We start from the raw sequence: 21,614 nt of genomic DNA on the forward strand, positions 1-21,614 counted from the left end.
CATGTTTTCTAAACATAACCAGCTTTCTCCATGGTGTGAACTTCCAAGTGGTTCCTTACGCTGGAAACCTTCTTGAGAACAGTGGAAGCTGTTGACTCTGCCTTCACATATTCACAGATGAGTTAATTTATACTGTAGAGTGAAAAGGACTATTTGTAGCAGCATTTCAGTAATACTGTGTGCAGTGGGAGGACAAATATTCCATATTTATGTTTAGATTGTAATATTAAATGTTAAAACTTCATTTTTATGCTTGTTTAAAATGTTTAAATTTATGTTTAAATTGTAAAAAAGGTTTAAATTTTCATATTTATGTTTAAATTTTATTTATATTTAACAACTTTATCCACTTTCTCTACCCAAAAGCAAAAATATCTAGAACTATTTGAAAATTTCAATTGTAAGCCAATAGTAGACAATTATAATAGTACTTCAGCAAAATGTCTTTGAATGATAAGTGGATTGAAAATAGATACTAAATGTGTTCATGTATTTAAAGAGTAAAATCAGTTCTGCTTAACTGCAGATCACATCTAATGGCTAGTTTTAATGCCTTTGCCTGAAAATAAGAGGTAGGAGAAACAGCAAAGGTTTCCCTGCAAATGTGTAAACTGCCTGTTATTATCTGCTTTTTTAAAAAATAGCATTTGAGTATAAGCTTAGCATGAAATCTAATCTTTTCAAACACCTGTAATGGCTCTCAGCTGAGCACATACCTAAATAACCACATGCACAGCATCACAAATGCTTTGATTTCCTAAATAAAGTTCACACAAACCCATCTGTATATAGTGCAAGCTATGAAACTGACTCACTCCATTATTTTAACAAAAATCTCTCAGATCATTTGGTACTTCACCTTTTAGATACTGTTTAAAAGAAAAAAAAAAGCACAAAAAAGCAGAGTTATAAAAAAGTCATGGTGAGAAATACAAAAGATGATGGAAAGTAGGAAATTTATGAATGTAGTATCTGGGTCAAATAACAACAAAAAATAGCAAACATTAAGCATTAAAAATTGCCTAAGACACATGAATGATGATGTGAAAATAATAATGATGATAGCAATTTTATGTTTATACAGCAAAAGTTTGATTCTTATGCATTAGTACAATAAAGGATTCATTTCTTTATCTGTGGCTTTGAAGAGATGAGGGAAAATGAGTGAATTGTCAGGTTGAATTAACATTTTGTCATAAATTTTTATAGCCCCCAGAAAATAAGATTGAGCTAATTAGTTATAAATCACATTCTAAATGTATTAACCTAATTCTTTTAGAGAAACTTTTCTTTCATTAAATTAATATTAAAATACTTGAGTTATAATAAATGCAAAAGAATAAATGTTTCTAATCCCATTGAGTGACTATGAGAGGTTTTCTTCCACTATTGGGTCTACCCTCAAGGCTATTTCTTTGTAAGCCCTGGAATATGATGCTTCTTTTGTTTCAAGTTTCAAAACAAAAACTATAAATTCTTACCGATAGAAAACCATTACCTAATCCCTAGATCAGTTAGAAGGACATGCATGCAGTGAAGGCATTGATAGGTTTGATGGGAGTTTCCAAACCCCAGGGTGTTCAGTTTCATTTTCTTAAACAAGAATACTTGTAATAAAAAAAAAAAAGAAAAGACAATCATTTGTAGGTTGCAAGTCCCAGATCTTGTTTATTTATAAAGCAATAAATATTAGAAGCACAAATAAATTGCACGGGTGTGTAAACAAACTGTACAATGACTGAAGAGTTCAGGAAGGGTTGCCAGAAGACTCCAAGAAGCATATTTTCGTCATCCTGAATGGGCAGTAAATTTAGGGAAAAGCACTTAGAAGCACTTGCGGTGGACAATGGATGGGCCAGCTTCATCATACTCCTGTTTACTGATCCACATTTGCTGGAAGGTGGACAGAGATGCTAGAATGGAGCCACCAATCCAGACAGAGTACTTGCGCTCAGGTGGGGCAATGATCTACAATAAAGAAAAACGACAAACTCTCATTTAACAGTTGCATTTCTGAACAACCAACCCACATCAACAATGTAACAAAGCAATAGATATTTCCTTAAGTAAATAAGGAACTTTTCTATAATAACAATATTGATCTTCAGCAGCTGGTACAATACATGTAATATTCTCTAAGAAAAAGTATAACCCTGTTTTCCTCTTTTCTAAGACTTTCTTCCAATCAATATAATTGTGCTGTTTAAATGGAATTTCTTCCCCTCGGTCCATCAGCTCTTGATCTCACTTTTGAGTTGTTCCTATATCCCAGTTTAATGATGTGGACATTTTCCCCATTCTTACCTACGTTTTATAGTACAGAGTCAAATTCCTCACCTTGATCTTCATAGTGCTAGGAGCAAGTGCAGTGATTTCCTTCTGCATGCGATCAGCAATGCCAGGGTACATTGTCGTTCCACCTGAGAGGACGTTGTTAGCATACAGGTCCTTACGAATATCAATATCACACTTCATGATACTGTTGTAGGTAGTTTCATGGATACCAGCAGATTCCATACCTATAGAAGAAAGAAGACAAGTAGATTGGTAAATTATACAAGAGGTCTTCATGATGAGAACTCTCAGCATTTCTCATCATCAATATGAACTACTATGATATTTTTGTTGCAACATTGCTTACTGATTATTAAATGTTGTAGAAAAACATTCAAAAGCGGAATTACGGAAGTAGCTAAGAAAACGAAAAATTGTTAGAAAGGGTAAGAATCATAATGCATATGAAAGGGAAGGTACTCAAAATATACAGTAAGAGAAGAGGCAGATGCATAAGATAAACTCATTCGGTATATGGCAATGGGAGAAATTATATAGAATAAAATAGAAACTATGTGCATCAGGTTATGTCAGAGTCTCACAAAAAGCATTAGCTGAGTATAGAAAAGACAGCAATAAAGACAATGAAAGCAGCTGAAGCAGAACTAAAGAAGACAACAGTAGCTTCGTTTATTTTTCAGCCTACTCAAAATATAGTCTATACCATTTATAAACATTAGGGCAAGACATAACCAAGATATGGACCAAGATATTAGTACTTGGTAGTAAGGAAAAAGAAACCAGAAGCAAGTGTTTGTAGGTTGCATTCCAATTCATTAATTTTAACAGGTGCTTCCTGAAAGGGCTGACACTAGATCCACAGTAAGATGTCAGCTGATGAACAACTGCATTTATTGCTCAGGACTTAGGGTAAAAGCATTTGCTGTATCTGTCAGCTGCTCTCACAAACAGCGAAGATTACCATCTTGATGACAGCAATGTTCAGTTACAGTACATATAAATATATGCACACCTTCATTCAATTTTTTTTTTCTTCTCTGAGGCAGCTTACTTCTTCTTGCAGTCAGGTACTGTTTTAAGTGTAAGCTTTATAAACACAGCACTGGAAACTGTTCTTTCCATTATGACCTGATGATATTCTAACTTCATTTTATCATGAAAAATTGTGACCCTAAAATCTGGTATAAAACTTGCAACAAGACCCAGCTAATTACCAGCTGAGCTTGCACTAAGCACAGCTTACAGGGACCAGATGATCTAACTCATTATTCATGTTTGATTTTGTGTCAAATTTTGATAAGCAAGAAGAGGAGTGGGACACCTTCTGATTCTTTCATGCCTCCTACTGAAAGGAGAATTTCCTGGGAGCACTTACCAATAAAGGATGGCTGGAATAAGGTTTCAGGGCAGCGGAAACGTTCGTTACCAATTGTGATCACCTGACCATCAGGCAATTCATAGCTCTTTTCCAGAGAGGAGGAAGAGGCAGCAGTGGCCATTTCATTCTCAAAGTCCAGTGCAACGTAGCACAATTTCTCTTTGATATCACGAACAATCTCACGTTCAGCTGCAAGTATATGGAACTCAAATCAAGGTTTGGATAAACAAAACAGTAGAGGAAGAAGATGGGCCAAGAGAGATATGAGGATTTTCACAGGAGGGCAAAGCTGAAGGACTGACCTGTTGTCACAAAGGAATAGCCACGCTCTGTGAGGATCTTCATGAGGTAGTCAGTCAGATCCCTGCCAGCCAGATCCAGACGCATGATAGCATGAGGCAAAGCATAACCTTCATAAATAGGTACATTGTGGGTGACACCATCTCCAGAGTCAAGAACAATACCTGGGAAAGAAATGTCAGAGAGTAGTTTGAATCACCTAGCAAATGCTTTGAGCCCTTTGGTAGGGTAAGCAGCAACAAATACAACAAAAGCTAGGATTTCTCAGGCAGTATAAAGAAGCAGCATTCTATTTGAGCCATAAAAATCTTGCCCATTCCTTCTGTCTTTGCTTTCTGGACATCCCTGTTTGGCTTGAACTTTCCCATACATATTTTAAGCTCATCCATACAAACAGACTTCCACTGCTAATACACTGAGCAGTAAGTATATTTGCAATAGTGATTATCCTGATTCAATAATGGGCATCTTTTGGGCCCCATTTAAATCCTTAAACTGGTGTAATATTGTGTAACTGTAGTATCTTCACAGGAATGTCTCCTCATTCTCGCCATGACAAGGCGGCAGGAGAGTCAGTTCCACAGTGCCCTTCTGAAAGCAAGGCAGACAGGTCTACATTGTCCTTTCCACAGCCTATTTTGTACCGGCTTTTCTGCTACTCTTCTCACTGATCATCATAAATGAAAAATACCTAGTTTTCTGCAGATTTGAATGAGTTAAGTTTTTGTTTGTTTTTGTTTGTTTGTTTTTCCTATTTGGAGTGAGAAGGAAGGAGGGTTCCCGATAAATACTTTTAATTTTTTGTTTTACCTGTTGTACGACCAGAGGCATACAGTGACAGGACAGCCTGGATCGCGACATACATAGCAGGTACATTGAAGGTCTCAAACATTATCTGGGTCATCTTTTCACGATTAGCTTTAGGGTTCAAAGGGGCTTCTGTGAGCAAGGTAGGGTGTTCCTCAGGGGCCACACGGAGCTCATTGTAGAAAGTGTGGTGCCAGATCTTTTCCATATCATCCCAGTTGGTGATGATGCCATGTTCAATGGGATATTTCAAAGTAAGGATACCTCTTTTGCTCTGAGCTTCATCACCCACATAGGAATCTTTTTGACCCATACCAACCATAACACCCTAAGAGAAGAAAATACAGAAAAACATTATTTGAGGAAAACAATATCACAGAGCGCAAACAATCACACCACAGACAACTATGCTATTTTCAAGCAAGGTCACACCACAAAAAGGTTGTTTTGGAAAAGAAATTAGCATTATTGAAATATTAAGTCAACAGAACTTGAAGTTTTCACAGAAACCCCTTTTTTCTTTAATACAGCTTTTATTTTCTATTACTTCTTTGTGGTCCAAAAGTTTGACTGAAAGTAAACTCCACAATACCACGAGCAGGAAAAGAAACAGAGAGACATTCAAAGAAAGTTTATAAACAAGAAGATATGGAGGGAAATAAGCCTTCTAGTGAAGGAAGACACTGCCAAAATGACTACTGATACCAAGTCTCAGCAGTAATATATTCACAATAACAATACATGAATTTTGAACAATTAAGTTGGGGGGGTGGGGGGGGGGAAAGCCTTACAAACTTTTTACCAAGGCAATTGTGGGAGAAAAAGTACAGTATTTTCTGTGTGCTGATTTAACTGTAACAAAAGAGGAGGATCACATAGGAACAAAGCAAAGGAGGCTTAGAAAGGTAAGATCAGAGATAGACAAAAGTAGTAAAGGAAACTGAAAGAAGGTGTTTGGTATATGAACCATTGGACAGGATGGGCGGGAAGGGCTTTAAACAAACTGTATCATACAGAAATTCAGCCAGTGGACGTGCTCTGAACTGCCACCAGCTGCATGTCTGGCCTAGTGGATGGAGTGGGCAGCAGCTTTGTTGGAGGCTGGGTTTGGGCTCATTAAGAGAGAGAACAGAGAGAGAGTCAAGTTGAAAGTTGAACTAGAAATAGCTGGGGGAAAGGGAGACAGTAATAGAAAGGACATAGGGACAATCAAAAGAGGAGTTGTTGAGGGAAGCACTGGAGAGAAGTGGAAAGGCATCTTTAGTACCACCACAAGAAGTGGGCAAAGGGAAAAGCAGGGCATGTGGGACAAGGCAGAAAAACTAAGGAGGGAAAGGGTGAGTGGAGGTGACTCCTGGAGGAGGGAGAAGGCTCGGTCCTGCTCCCCATGTTTACCTGGTGCCTCGGGCGGCCCACGATGGATGGGAAAACAGCCCTGGGGGCATCATCTCCGGCAAAGCCCGCCTTGACCAGCCCCGAGCCGTTGTCGCACACCAGCGCGGTGGTCTCCTCGTCGTCACACATCTTCGGAGGGAGGCACGGACCTGAAAAACAACGAGGCGACACGTCTAGACCCCTGCGGACAGCGCGGCGCTGCCGCCGGTCCCTGCCGAGTCCCCCGGACGGCCCTTCCCGCCCGCCATCCCGGAGGGCACGGCCGGCGGCGGCACACAGAGCGGGAAATTTGACTGGTCCCAGGAGGATGCTCGATGGCTCAGCCACGCGCGCGGACAGGGCTTTAACTGGGATCCGTCAGTCGCTTTCTTCTCCGCGCTTCAAAAGGCGCCCCGGCTTGCAAAGCGCTCATTAGAGCATCATTAGCGATACCCTCAGGCCGGTCTCCGAAACAGGAGAGTAAGCTTTTGAAATCGCAGAGTTCGGCCCTGCCCAGAGCATTTCACAGGCGGCGGGGCGGCGCGCCCCGTCGGGCCGCGGTGTCTGCTGCTGCGTGGGGGGCGGCGGGGGACGGGAACGGTGTCCCCGGCCGAAATTACGCCAAGCTGGGACGTGCACAGGCAGAGCGGCGGCTGTACCTTCAGGACAGGTACGCGCCGCCCGTCGGTACCTGCCATGCATCCCGTCCCATCCCTCCCTGTCCGCCCCGAGCCGCCCCGCGGGGCTGCGGGCGCCGCCGCACTACTCACCAGACCAGCACCGGCGGCGGGGCGGCTGCGTAGGAGAGCCTGGGTGCCGTGTCCGCGGAGACGCCCCAATTTATACCCCCCCGAGGGGCAGCGTCGGCCGGGGCCGCCGCGGGATGGGGCAGCCACCTTCTCCTTATTTGGTCGGCTCTGCGCCATTGAGCGGCCGCGCAGCCATGAATGGAGCCCGGCCAGCCCCGCCGCGGCCCGGCTGCCCGGCCCATGTAAGGCAGGCGCGGGGCAGCGCGCCCCCGGCCCGCCGCATGGCCAAATAGGGAGCCCCGCGCAGCCCCTCGGGGGCCAGCGCTCCTAGGGAGCCGCCTGGCAAGGTGGCCTCCCCGGCCGCTTCGCAGGGGCTCGGCTCGCCTCCGGCCGCCGCTGCCCCGAGGTGTCGACACCCGCCGAGTGCTGGCCCAGGTGGACCCAAAAACTGGAGACGCTCGGGCTTGGCGGACGGTGCGGGGGAAGCTGCACGGCTGTTTTCTACCCCAGCTTTTCGTTTTTCCACTGAAAACGAGCCAGTCTAACTCCTGTTTTTTCGACGACCCGTGAGGTTTCTTTGGTGCCAACAACTGAAGCTTTTCTACTGCTTGGAGGCAGCACCTGCTGCCTATGTTGCCTTAGGAAGGAGCAGCACACACTCAATTTCTTCTAAATGAGCACATGCAGCAAAAATCGTGCTTCTCTCTGCTTTTTGCTGACATCTGTAACACAAAATGGGATCTACTTGTTTACATTAATATGTATATACTTAAACTCCTATTTTTGCTCTTTTAATGCACACTTGATCAGTAATGAATAGTGATATGTATAGGGTGGAGGATGAGAGATGAGAATAGTTTGGACAAAAACCAGCTATGGTATTGATGTAATGTGGCAGTGGTTTTCCTGCTCAGTTGTTGAAACATCCACATTGATAATGTGTTCCAGCATTGAAACATAGAAAATGCATGAATTGTCAGATTTTTCTTTAATTTTTTTTTTTTTTTTTAGTTAAAAATAGAAAGACTGGAGAGGCATCCCTTGAGTGGGTTTGGCCTGGTATGTGAAGCAGAGATTGTCAGCGTGTGTTCCAGAGGAACTGCATTATAACGCAGAGTACTGTGACCTTCGGGAGCTCAGCTCATAAACTGCTCAATGTCTGCCTGTGTGAGACACAATGGGGGAAAAAAAGAATTGAGATTTGGGACAGACGGGAAGGGTGGGGTGTAAAGGTCAAGAGAGGAACACAGTAAACTGGATCAACTGCTTAAACACAGGTCCCGTTTATTAGATGCCATACAAGGGCTGACAGCCATCACATGGTTATATACATCTTAAATACAGTGGAAGGAAAGAGCTTGTGAATGCAGCCCAAGCTGCAGCTGGGGGACTTTGAGGGGTGTTGATGCAGGAGCTACCTTTGCACGGTGGTTTGGCTCTGACAAAGGGTACAAGAGCTGGAAGTCGCTGACTACTCTTCTCTGAACTGTATCCAAAGGGGGCGTTAGAGACTCTTAGACTTTAATTTCTTCTGAAATTGGAGACAGTGGAATCAGTTTGCTCATTTCTGGCACAATTCATGAGGTGGTTAGCTCCACCCTAATTCCAGTTTATCTTGGGGTTGTGCCCAATTCTGAGCACAACTTTGAACAGATGTAGCAACAAACTTCTTGGCCATTGGTAGCTCCTGCTTGTCTTTGAATGCCTTGAGGAGACACAACCTGTTTCAGGTGAGAGACTATTTGTGTATAAAGGTGCGTGCATGTATATTTCACATATGTGTATATATAAATAAATATGCGTGTATATATTGTATATGCATGTATGTATGTGTGTGTATATATATATATATACGTTTTGGTTTGGCTGGGGGTTTTTGTGGTTTTTTGTTTGTGGTTTTTGTTTTTTTTTTGTTTTTTTCCTTAGCTACCTAAGAAAGGAACGTGTAGGACTGTGAAATACAGTGACCTCAAAAGTTCAAAGCATGGAAAGACTCTACTTCATTGCCTCTGCTCTGGACAAACCTCGGTTCTTAGTTTTCCTGGTGGTGATCAACCAAAATCAATACCGGTGGAATAAGGACCTCAAGTGAGTATATCTTTCTCTAAACCAATTATGCATGGGTAACAGAGAGAAAGTATTTTGGTACTAGTAATGCTTATTTATATAAAAAAATATATATATTTATATTTCTACTGGGATGTATAGGCATATACACCCTGGAACAGAGTATCATTTCAAAGAAAAAAAACTTCATCATATGCTGCTTTCAATTTTTAAAAAATCAGCATATTTTATTGTGTGGTTGGTTTTGCCATACATAATTTAAATCTACCATTTTCTTTTTTTTTTTTTTCCTATCACTTCTTTTCTACAGAAACCATATAACATGAGGGATTGACTAGCTTCTCTGGCACTAGAGATTAGTTTACAGTGTTATCTCAGCTGTTCCTCCATTCTGAGGTGTTACAGTATTTACATAGAAGCCCGCTGCTGATAACTGCATTGAATTCCTCCCCAATCAGACTGTCACATCCTGCATTCCCTTTGGCTAGAGAGACAGACTCTGCTGAAACTGAGACAGAGCCAGGTCTCACTGCAAAATCTGTACAAAACAGGCTGTATTTTCTTGTTTCCTTTATAACTACATATCAGCTTTCTCTACCCTTTCCTCAAATTTTAAATTTCTAATCCAGCAGGACTCACATCTAGGATTCTGATGCACTTGAGAGCTCATCAGTCCCGCCCTGCCCCTTTCCCCCCCCGCCCCCTCCATATTTTGCAAGGTCAGATGAAAAGGGCACAACACGATGAACGTAAAACTGAAATCTCATATGCTTCCTTGTAGCCATTCAAAAAGTACCCAGCTAAAGTTATTCCTTTGGCCAAAATCATTCCACTTTCTGCAATAAAGTTATATTACAGCCTCAAGTAAACCAACCAAGCAAATAAAGAAGGAAAAACCTACTGAAGTGTGTTATGCAATGTCATCTAGAGGAAAAATACTCTAGCGTCTGACTGACGGGGGTCGCCATACGCTGTGTACGTTTCTCATTACTTCACTGTCAGGAGTGACACCAGAGACAAAGGAAACACTGGCAGTGTGGAGTATTGGGGGAGCAGACAGATCTGCAGAGGTCATGATCTGCATGTACAGCCTGAACAGACAGGAGCATGAAGCCTCAATGTCTACACAAAATTAATGGGGTAGCAAAATTATATATACATGCATATATATATATGTGTGTGATACTTGCACATGGGCAAAACTGGATGTATTATTCAACTAACAAGACACTGTTGTGACTGCAGCTAGAATCAGATAATGAGTTCTTACCTCTGCATGGTAAAAATGTGAACTAAAAAAATCACACTGTGATCTTATGATGCCCAGAAATCCTCACACTGCTATTTAGCTTTTGAATGGAGGAAAAAAAAAAAAAAAAAAAAAAAAAAAGAAAAAAAAAAAGCTTAAAAATAAAGTCTCAATTCTTCAAAATCTTTAAAGCATAGAACACTTATTGCAACAGACTTCACATTATTTACAGGAGTTAACATTGCATTCAGAAATTGAAAATGCAGAGGATCAAGCCCTCTCTGTATTTTTTTTGTCTTTCAGATTATTCTTTTATTATCTGTACATGCTCCAATAAAAACAATAAACTTTTCCTAATACACCAATCAATTGCATGCACCATATACCCTGACCTAGCAGGTCGTAGAGCAAATGACTTCTTACTTAAAATCTGCTATTTCTAAATCCAATGGATGATGACATATAAAATCTGTCCTAGCACAGAGCCAAATGTTACCTCTCTTCAGCCACAGGCCAGTGTAATCTTTGTAAGAAATTTTACTTTTTCAATAATAAGAAGTGAATGCCACTCTGACAGGTTTTCTTGTGTCCCGTGACAGCTGTTTGGAGCTATGTGTGCTTTAGAAATGTAAGAATCATCACAGCAATGTCTTACTGATAGGCACGAGTCCTGTTGAGATGAGAATGCCAAACGTACAACATATAATGAATATCGCTGTCATGAACCAGTCACTGTCACAAAGGAGTCATATGTGGTTATCTGCATCTGTGTAGCTATGAATCTGTCTCTGTGTGTATGTAGACATACAAAGAGAAGCCAGAAATTCTGCAGTCACCATCAGCCTGAAGTTGTTCCCTATGAAAAGGTCTATTACACTTTTCCAGTCAGATTTTCAGCTTCCCAAGTGAGAAGTCTTTCTTCTGTTCTGCTAGAGGAGAGTCTCCCATTTTAATAATCACACTGTCAGGGAAATTTCTGCAGATAATTCATGGGGTATTTCCCTTTCTCAGTTGTGTCTCATCCACCCTAGTAATAACCGATGTTTCATACTGAATACTTTTTCTGTCTTCTCAGCATTGAAAGCCTTTGCATAGTTGCAGGCTGTTATCATCTCTCTGCGTCTCTTTCTCTCACTCACTCATGTACTGCTGCACATCTATAATTAACCTAAAACATCTTAAGTGTGCACTGAAATGACAGAATAATGAGGAGAGCACTACGAGTTAGAGATGCAGCTAAACATCTTGTTATGAAGGTGGGAGAATCAAGCATGGGCAGTGTAAGTGGAGGTGAGTAGCAGTGAAAGGAATTTGTGTTTCTGAATCTCTGACTCTTCAGAATCTTTATTTGCCACATCACAAAGAAAGGCCAAGACTCTCACACTTGTTAAATCTGCTTTGCAACAGAAAGAGGGCTCAGAGAGTGCCCAGAGATCCCAAAAGCACTGTGCCTGCATAGGAGGAATGTCTTGCTTCCAGAAGTGAAGAGAAGCATAGTTCTCTCACAACCCAGAGCATGACAGGCATGAGAGGGTAGGACTTCAGCATTTCACACTGTGAAGGCTGCAGGCTACTCTGAAATGAAATGCAGCGAAATGCAGCCCATGGAAACTGCTGCAATTCAGGCTCCTCATGCACTGAGGGACGTGGAATCGTTCAAGAGGACAGAAATATGTCCTGAACACTTCAGCTGTTGCCAGCATGTATCACAGTTGCCAGTCCTGTGCAGTGTCTGTGGGAGATACCTGCCCAACATTAGAGAGCTGATGGGCAGTATTTCTAATAGCATTTCTGACAGTATTTCTAAATCTCATTTCAACTGTGTGTATGCTTGTTCAGTATCACACTATCATCATTTCATACTTGACGAGTCCTCTGGCTGCTAGTACCATATCAATAAATCACAATTCCAAAGGCAATGGGTAAATGCTAGATGTATCAAAGATGGTTTGACAATATCTTACATTAGGAATATTTCCAAATCCCACCAATGCTTAAGGCTAAATTCTGCCCAGTTAAATTACATTTGTGATTATTTTAATTTGAATTATATTTCTTTCTTATATGTGACTGTAAAAAGCTCAGAATTGCAGAATGGTCACCCAGAAAGCATAATGAAATTACATGGAATGTTAACAGATGTTTTATTAGTATGTAAATTATGTAGATTGATACCTATATACTTAAATATGACAAAGGAGAGAGAAGGCAAGATACAGACTCAGAAACTTGCAGCCAAAGGCACTTCCTCACCTTGATTTATGTCTCACTCCACCTTCAGTCTCCTTGAAGCTCACTTCTCTGCCATAGATTCTGCACCTGTCATGTTCTACAGAAAGTGATCAGGACTTCATAGGCCATGTTTTGATCTTCAAATTTAGCATCACAACTGCTACCAGACCAGTGCCATAAGCAGATGCAAATCTACTACCCATGGTGGTGTTTTTAGCATATGGCTGTAACCTTTCAGTTTAGTCTAGTTCTCTACTGTAAGTCCTTCTGCAAGGTCTCTGAGTCACAACCTCTTACGGTAATTCATGTCAAAGAGTTTCTAAGAGCAGTTCAGAATGTTTCATACTAGGTATGAAGCTTTTCCCCTTTTCATTGCTTCTTATGTCCCACTCTTCAGCAAGTTCCCTTTTATTTATGTTTTTATCACTTTCCCACTATCCTCACCTTCCTTCTCTTTTCCATCTTTGTTTACCTCACCACATAAATGTAAGTTCTTGAGCTCCATATTCTCCAGTATGCATAGATTGTTGTGTGCAGTGACCTACATGCAAAATGAGAAGATACTGACTTAATGAAGATAAAAGAGGATTTAATTTGCAAGGAAAAGTTACCCAGAGAAACAAGAAACCTATCAATTTTCTTCCCCAGCTAGCATACAGTTGTAGCAATATTAAATATAATATGTGTTTCTTATCTTTACTGGCTTATCACATAGGTCAGCCTTCTTACTTATAACCCAACACATTACTCTGCGTGAGCAGATTTGAAGTCCTTTGCAATAAGTAGGGTTCAATAATCTGAAACAAAAAGAAACTGAATCTACCAGCTGCTGGAAAGCACTGTGTGAGTTTCCAGATTTTTTCTCAGCTGCCTTTTGTTTTTCAGAATCAGAGACAGATGTCTCGTAATTACAAGAAAAACAACAATGAAGCAGCCTATACTAATTGCATTCTAGCTAAGGAATTAACTTTTAATAATGGAAACCATCAAATGCTGGCTTTTCTGTTAACATCTCTACATGCATTCTTTTGTACTGTGTGTTAAAGTAGGAGGATCTACATTTCTTAATCTGTATAGATGGAGAGAAGGAAGTATTGCCTTACAGATGAGAAGCTAAGGTTCAGCAGTATGAAGTGACTTGACTGAAGTCATACTGGAAATTAGGAATTTATGTAAGAATTGAATCCTACTTCTGAAGACCAATTTCAGCTGTTGAATAAGAAGTATGCCATTGTTTTCAAATATGAGTACATAAGGCTCTCTGAATCTGTGGTGTATGCAGAAGCAGTTTGCTTTGCCACTATTGATAGATATATCCTTCCCAAGAAATATAATTTTACAAGACCAAAAGCTTCTACTGCTGCTGTTAGGAACACAAAGATACTTGATGACCTGCATGTGACGATTCCAACCTACAATTTTGCAGAATGGTAAGATGATTTAAATAGAAGCACCTCAGTTATTAACAAAGGATGTAGCTGGACCATGATCCACAGTGAAAACATTGCAGTAGGTGAATCTGAGAGCAGAACTGGAGGATGCTGAGACTGGCTTGGAACTTTCTGGCAAAGTTGTTTCTTTTCCTAAAAACTAGAGATTCTGCAAAATACATTTTACCCAATAAGTTTTGTACTCCATTTTTCAAAGAATGCTCTCCAGTCAGCTCATTTAATTTTCTTACAGGTTAAAGAAAAATTCACAAATCTACAGATTTATTCTGCAGAAGAGCACTATCTGAATTATGAACAAAATATTTTGATTGACAGAAACACATTTTTTTCCAAATTTTGTTTCTGAGCATTTTTTAGATTTTTACCTCTTAGTCAAATTAAGTAGAAAAATATTTTTATATCACCTTTTTAAAAGAAATTGTAAAATTACCTTAAACATAGCTGTTTATTAATCAAAGCTTAAATTTGATACTAAATTTTTCTCTGGAATCTTCCTGACCATTAGAATCTCCTGAGAATTAAACAATTAGCTAGAACATTGCGGAAGGTTCCACAAAGCTACCTTATAAAGAGACTTTATGTAATACAGAAAACATACTACAAGTGTAAGTTAGTATATTCTGACTACATATAATGTTGAAAATGCAAATTTTATCCACTTTTTGCTATTCATTTCTCCTTATCTCCAGTTGGAATTGAGCAGAGAGCTCCATTTAAAAGAAAGCACCATTTAAAAAATCTAGAATTTGCAGTGAAGAAAATACGTATGGAGTCTCCTGGAGGGTTACAATCGAAAGGTTAAATGCATGTTTAAGGAACAGGTAACCTACCTAAAATCTCAGTGATTCAAGATCAGAGGAAGTACCAGATGGCATCAGTAAAATCTCTTTGGCAAAAATTCATCATTTAAGTCAACTGGGGAAAATGTTGCTGAAAATACAGTTTTAATCTGTTGCCTTAAGCATAGTAGATGTTTGCAAAAAGAAAAAAAGGTCAATTTGATGGTTCATAAAGCAATTATTTTTCAATAAAATATCTTCTAAAATAACACACTAAACACAACCAAAGGCAGTCATCACAAAAAAAAAAAAAAAAAAAAAAAACACAGAACAAAAAAAAATAGTTGTTTTTCTATTTTGCAAAACAGTATCAAAACTACTAGGTTGCCCTCAGAGGAATGACTCTCATGATAAGCAATTGTTTCCCAGTAAAAAATGTCTTGGATAGACCAAGGTATTGGATAGATATTTGACAAAGCTTGACAAGCTGAAAAATTCGAATATAGCACACTGTCCTTCAAAAAGAGAAAAATAAATTCCCTAAGACAAGGAACTCAGTAAAAAATCAGTAAAAAAAAAAAGAAAATTTACTTGCAGAGTGAGGTTGCAAAGTCTCGAATCAGCCACACCCTACAGAGAATAGGGGCATAGAGATAGGCTGACATTGCAATTACCCTCCAATAGAGATAGTGAGGGCCAAGGTTTCTAAGCATTCAGACTCTATTCAGGCAGACAGATTAAAGGGGAATGTAGTATGTTCGTTTAACTTGTTTTAACCACATGACATTTGGACACTATCTGCCATGGCTCTGAGGGCACACACATCCCTGACTGTCCCTGCCTGGCCTCCCATGGGGCTCCTCCCCCCACCCTGGCCATGGCCCAGGACCCCATGTCAGCCCCCCAAGGACATCAGCCCCTGCCCCGGTGACACTGCAGCAGGGCAGATCTCCAGCTTTCCACATCTGAGCCTGCTTCCCCTCACCAGCCCTGTTCCTGATTCCCACCTGAACCTTGATGTCTCAGCCCTGCCTTGTCACTATGGACCTGCTGGCCACCAGCGAACCTGAACCCTGTAGACTGACTTCATGTCTTGGCCTCAGACCTGCCTTATCACCATGATACTGCCTTGTGATCTGGACTCTTGCTCAGACCTGGCCGCCATCTCTAGGCCTTCCCTGCTTGCCTACCTGGGCACTGTGGGACTGGGACCTGGCTGGTGGCACCTCTGCCCTGCCTTGGCCTGGCTGACATATTGTCTTCCATGGGATCCCCCATGGATGTTGAGTGACCATACCAAAAGCTTTGCTACTGATGTTGCTGGCTGCACCACCCATTCCTTGTTGCTCTTTGCCAGCTATATTATATCTCAGCTTTTCTGGCTGACATATGACTTGCCTCTGCTCTGCTCACCACCATTCACAGAGGCTTTACATAGACATTGGGTTAAAAAAAAAAAAAAAGAAATACCCAAGACACCTTCAGCCAAGTATAGCTAGTAGATTGCAGAGGCGTTTCATCTCTTATTTTCTCTCCCTTTGCTTTTCATGCCCAGAAGCCCACATGAAACAGAATGAGGCAGAATTTTATCTGTTGAGCTTCAAAGGCATTATGATGCTTAGGATACTAACCTAACAGCTGAAGAGAGCATTAAATTTGTATCTCACATCTGAGAAGAGTACTCTGACCTCTAATCTGTAATATAAGGGTGAAGGAATAGTTTCCTCTCTACCTCCACCTCATTTTCCATGCCCAGGTGGCACTTGAAAAAGAAGCCAAAAAAATAAACAACAAAGAACAAGTCCTGTCCAGATTCTCAGGAAGAAAAGATGCTGACAATTTCCACACAGATTTTGGGTTCCAGCTTCCAAGTGAGCAGGATATCTATCTGCTATCTTCTCCAGTTCAAGCACACTAACTCCAGAATGGAAGAGTGTTTCACCTACATCCCAGGATTTAGTGCTTCAAGTATATTAGCTCTAAATGCCTTACCATTACTTCAGCTTTTTCTGGCATCTTCTAGTGCCTAAATCACCTCAGATATATTTTAGGTGGAACCTACACACCTACCTCAATTCCTAGATCCCTGTCTGAGTGACAGGCAACTAAGAATTAGGTACTGCAGCATCTCCAGCCTTCCTTACCTTTAGCATGCTACATATAATTTTTGAAAGCCAAAATTAAAATCCATGGTGCTTTCAAAATATACACCGTTTTAAAGGTAAAGACCTTGAATACACAATCTCTGTGAAATGTAAATTGTATCAAAGCTTTTGGAAACTGAAAAGAAATACTTTATCTAGTGTAAGGCTCATGTACACTGTTTCCTTTTTCTGCCATTAATGGCCAAGCTGCTTCCCAGTGAAGACCCTATGACAAATCAAGTTAACATTATCTAAGTGGCCACTGTAAGAATTAAACTATTGCACCTAAAATATTGCAGTGTGTTCTAAGTACCTAAGTGCAAGAAAAATGGGAATTAACTGAAGAAATTCAGAAAGATTATTACATGTTTGACACAAAGTTCTGAGAATAAAATTTAAGGAATTGATACAAAATTCACCAAAATTCTTAATAAACTCTCATTGACTTTATAGGCTTTGGAGTAAGCCCAGAAAATGTTGTCTGTGTGTATTGCTTTCCTGTCAAATTCAGGAGGACATAACAACTATTTATAGCTAGCGTAAATACCCAACAATAGAGAAATATTTATTTTGTAGAACTATAACTAGCAAATTTACTCTGGTCATGAATTCTTAATCATTGTATACCTTACAAACCTGTTAATTTATGTTGATGTCTTCAAAGGATACTGCGGGAGTTCAAATCCCAGCAGGAACATACAGTGATTTCCCTAGGGTTATTTGTATTGAATTAATTCGCTGAAATATGATTTTTGTTGATTGATTTCTACAGCACCAGGAAGCAAGTGAAATTCTACACAACCATAAAATAAATTAAAGTTTAAATAAATAATAGGACAAATGCTGAAAATATAATGTCTAAGCATATTCTGACAATTGAATCAGTTGGGCTAGAAGTGTATACACTAAGTAAGCCTTTAAAGCTTGAGACATTAAGAGAAAAAGCTGGAATATGCACTGTAATTACAATCTTGTGCTAGCTAACAACCTACTGCTGTCCTAAAGTCAGTAGATTTCTAGCTCAAAACACAGGCCTTCCAAGTTTGGTATAACTAGGTTGCTCATATTTATTAGTGAATTTTAAACTCTCAGAATTCCTGTGAAGTTTTTATACATAAGGCAATGAGGTACAGATTAACCAACATAACGATAAACAAGAAGTTGTGGATTGTTCTAAAAAAGAAAAATTAATCTTATAAGTACCACTCCAGTGTTTTAAGCATCAGTCCAGTACTCCTCGAATTTTCCACTTATTACCCCATTCCAGCTGGTAGTTTAGGGCATGCAGTTCTATAGATGACTATAGCAAGATCAAATAGTTGTCATGATGAAGAAATTGCTTTGCTCAGCCAGCTTCTCCTAGCTGATCTGCTTGAAAGCTATAGAAAGTTCTTCTGGTTTCAGCAAAGTTGCACCCACCTTTAGCCACAGAGGAGTGAGATTCTGAGTTACATTATTAACAAGGAAAGGAAATTCTGAAGGGTTTACCTTTAGGAAAAATATCTCTGCAGTATTCAAATGAAAAGAAAGAAGACAATCTTGAAATTCAAATGAGCATAGAAAAACTAGTGGGCTGAAAATCACAACAGCTTTACTTGAATTCTTGATTTGCCTCCTGCATCTGGAAGTGCTATGAAAATGCAGTTGGGTATCAAAATGTCACTGTTGCTAAAGTAACAGATATGATGTCATGAGCAGGTTGATTACTTAACCTGGGGAAAAGTCATGTGGGATAAGTGAACTCTAAGAGGAAAACTAAAGGAAGACAAGATCCTGGTTCTACATAATACCATGGAAACTGGAGTCAGGGGAAAGAATGTTACAAAAGGTAAATGTTGGGTAGATACATCTACAAGTAAAATTTCAATAAAGCTAAACAGGAGGTTATTGCTTATGAATATTCAGGAGTTTGAATGGCCTGAGTTCGGGTGCCTTCATTTCTCTCACTTTCCATATTCAGTACACATACCATGGTCAATCTAAATTTCATATTTCAACCTTTTATATTAACATGCATGTTAGATGAAAGTTTAATGCCTAAGTTTTAGCTGCCTGCTCTGCCCTAGAATTCACAGCTCCTGAGTTCAGTGTTAATACACAAGGGATGTTAAATGTTTCAGGGAACAGAATCAGCAAAAACTCCCAGAAAATCACCTCAGTCAGCATTGTATTTTCTCTGATCCTATCCTCTAAAATATTAATCTTCTCCTATGTATCATCACCTAATTCAGCATAAGATGATGCTTGATGGTTGAGCCTAAATCAGGACAAGGGTCTTTCTGAAATACCATTTGTCTCCAAAGCTTAGATGCTCTTTCTTACCAGTCTAGATTGACATTCTGAAATCACCTTCTAAGGGCTCAAGCCCCTTGCTACTCTTATTGAAAGAAAAAAAATATATTTCTGTTACAGAATCATAGAATAGTTTGAGTTGGAAGGGACTTTCAAAGCTCATCTAGTCCAACCCCCTGCAATAAGCAGGGACATCTTCAACTAGATCAGGTTGCTCACAGCCCCATCCAACCTGGCCTTGAATGTTTCGAGGGGTGGGACATCTACCACCTCTCTGAGCAACCTGTTATGGGCAACTTTATTTTACAATGGCTTTTTAATTATAGTAGCTTACAGGTAAACAGCCTATGTGATCCTCTTGTGTTCTTACTGTGGTAGAAATACATATCCACACCTCCCAGAACCACGTTACAGCCCATTCTAGGCAGGAACTATTACAAGAACAATTATGGCTAGATATACACAAGACTGAATCTCTCGCTGTAGCTTAATGATGAGGTGCTTACTCAAAAGAGAAAATGTGAGGTGTTTTGGGGCTGCTTCTGTACCTGTTCTTCCCTTTCAGTACTTTATCAAGAAACTGTTGCATATAAATTCTGTAAACTGTCCTTGGAGCTTGTTCTCTAAGCTGTAGGCTAGCCAAGATGCACTAGCTGATTTCCTCAGGGACTTTGCTGTACCCTTCTTTACCAGAGAGTTTCCCAAGGGTCCTGCAAAACAAGACCATACATTAATATCCACATATGAGAAGATCTGAAATAGATCCAAAACATCACATCCAGAGCACATCCCCCTAGTAGCCAGAATGATGCCAAGACCCCTGCTGAAGAAGACATGTACAGTCATTTAATTTATATTTAATTAGTAGCTTTAAGAGGACCATCTCCGACTTTCGGTGCTTTACTTTGCAAGCACGACATACTTTCACTGAACTGCCTTTGCACAAAGGTTTTGAGTAGGTTAAAAAAAGAAAGCTGGAATTCAGAATTGACATCATATGACACCATAATGCCACTCTCCCCAACAAGGCTTGTGCCTTTACATTCACTGATATCACTGTCACAGGAGTCACAGGTTTCTACAACTGTGTTCGAGAAAAGTACAGTTCCAGGGTGTATTATTTTCCTCCAACTCTTCCAGCATCTCTTCACCTCCACAACCTTGTCCTTACCTACTCATGGTCAAGTCCAGCTCCTCAACATAATCTTGTTTGGCTTCTCTAGTCTCCTAGTTTCAGTCCTCTTCCAGAAATCTATGTCTCTGCTTAAAATACTGGCCAGCCCTAATTGCCCCATCTCTGAACCCAAACATTTACAGTTAACTTCGTTTTACCTTCTACAGTTAAGTCAGGAACCTTCTTCATTCATGTTGGAAAGACTACTGCAAATAAAGGCAAAACTCCTTCTTCTACGTTCTGATGTCCAACCCCAACCAGCCGAAGGACACAAGTAAAAACACTGGGTTCCCTGTGTATGAATGGGCAATTATTGCATGCTCACCTGTTCTACAGGAATGGTGTGGATGTAGCCCAGTCTCATGCAACAGAAGATCACAGCTGAATACAGGCAGAGAAGACACATTCTTCAGAGATTTCAGCTGCTCAACACATACACATGGCTTTTCTAAGAGTTTATGAAGCAGTTGAATTTCATCAGTTTTTCCTGAAAGCAGCAAAAAAAGTTATCCATCACCTCTACACTTCCCTATGTCAAATTTCAAATGCGTAAATACAGGGGTGATTAGAACCTCTCAACAAAATGGCTGTGCTTTTTATTTTTATTTTTTTTTCATTATATATATACTTTTCCCCAGCTTTGCTTTTGAAAATGGCAAAGTAATTTTGGGTTAAACTTTCTAAAATATCCATCCTGAGGGAGACTTTTACATGAAAAATTTCTGATGAAATGGTTACAGTTTTGGCAAGATAGAGGAGGTCTATTAAAATATCAAGTCCAATCTCCAGAGACCAAGTCATGTTACTTACTAAAATGTTTAGAAATCCAAAGTATGACACATAAATGGTTGTACAAAGCTTAGTGTTCAATGGACCACAAAAATATAAAATATGTCAAACAAAGGACAAAGTAGGAGACATTTCAAAGAGGGTGTTTAAAGAAATTGTTTATTAATTCAATATACTTTAAATCAGTATAGTGAACCCACATAAGCAAAGCTGTTTCATTGAAAAACTGTTCTATACAGGAAATTAGCACAAAATGAGATGGTAAGGCACAGGATTTCTAATGTCTATTACAGAGGAAAAAATACACGCTGTAAAGACATCAGATCGGAATTTTGCTTTTCTTATTGCTAATAAAGTACGCTGTAAATTAAAATAGTCACAGAAGTAAATTTCCAATTCAGTATCTACTTTTCTCAAGTAGGTATATTCCACCTCTTAGGCAGTATCTTAAACTTTTTCATTAGATTTTGACACTGCACTCAAAACCTGAGAAAAGTGTACATAGCTACCTGCTCCAAGTAATTGGTCTCACTA

General features: G+C 39.9%; 1 protein-coding gene and 1 long non-coding RNA gene across 2 annotated transcripts; one reads left to right on the top strand and one right to left on the bottom strand.

The window, feature by feature from the left end:
• Positions 1 to 1,640: 1,640 nt before the first annotated feature.
• ACTC1 (actin alpha cardiac muscle 1) lies at positions 1,641 to 7,017 on the bottom strand. Its single transcript, XM_082058562.1, has 7 exons — positions 6,925 to 7,017; positions 6,176 to 6,324; positions 4,784 to 5,108; positions 3,976 to 4,137; positions 3,671 to 3,862; positions 2,338 to 2,519; positions 1,641 to 1,968 (listed from the first exon to the last, which is right to left on the bottom strand). Exons 2-7 carry the CDS (start codon positions 6,302 to 6,304, stop codon positions 1,825 to 1,827), a joined length of 1,134 nt encoding a protein of 377 aa, XP_081914688.1. The 5' UTR covers positions 6,305 to 6,324; positions 6,925 to 7,017; the 3' UTR covers positions 1,641 to 1,824.
• Positions 7,018 to 8,327: 1,310 nt separating this feature from the next.
• Positions 8,328 to 20,773, top strand: LOC309442581. Its single transcript, XR_014184636.1, has 3 exons — positions 8,328 to 8,633; positions 8,830 to 8,991; positions 20,459 to 20,773. It is a non-coding gene; the product is annotated as an uncharacterized lncRNA (long non-coding RNA).
• Positions 20,774 to 21,614: the final 841 nt, after the last annotated feature.

The sequence above is a fragment of the Streptopelia decaocto genome, assembly GCF_964273445.1.
Source record: "Streptopelia decaocto genome assembly, chromosome: 7".
Classification (NCBI taxonomy): Eukaryota; Metazoa; Chordata; class Aves; order Columbiformes; family Columbidae; genus Streptopelia; species Streptopelia decaocto.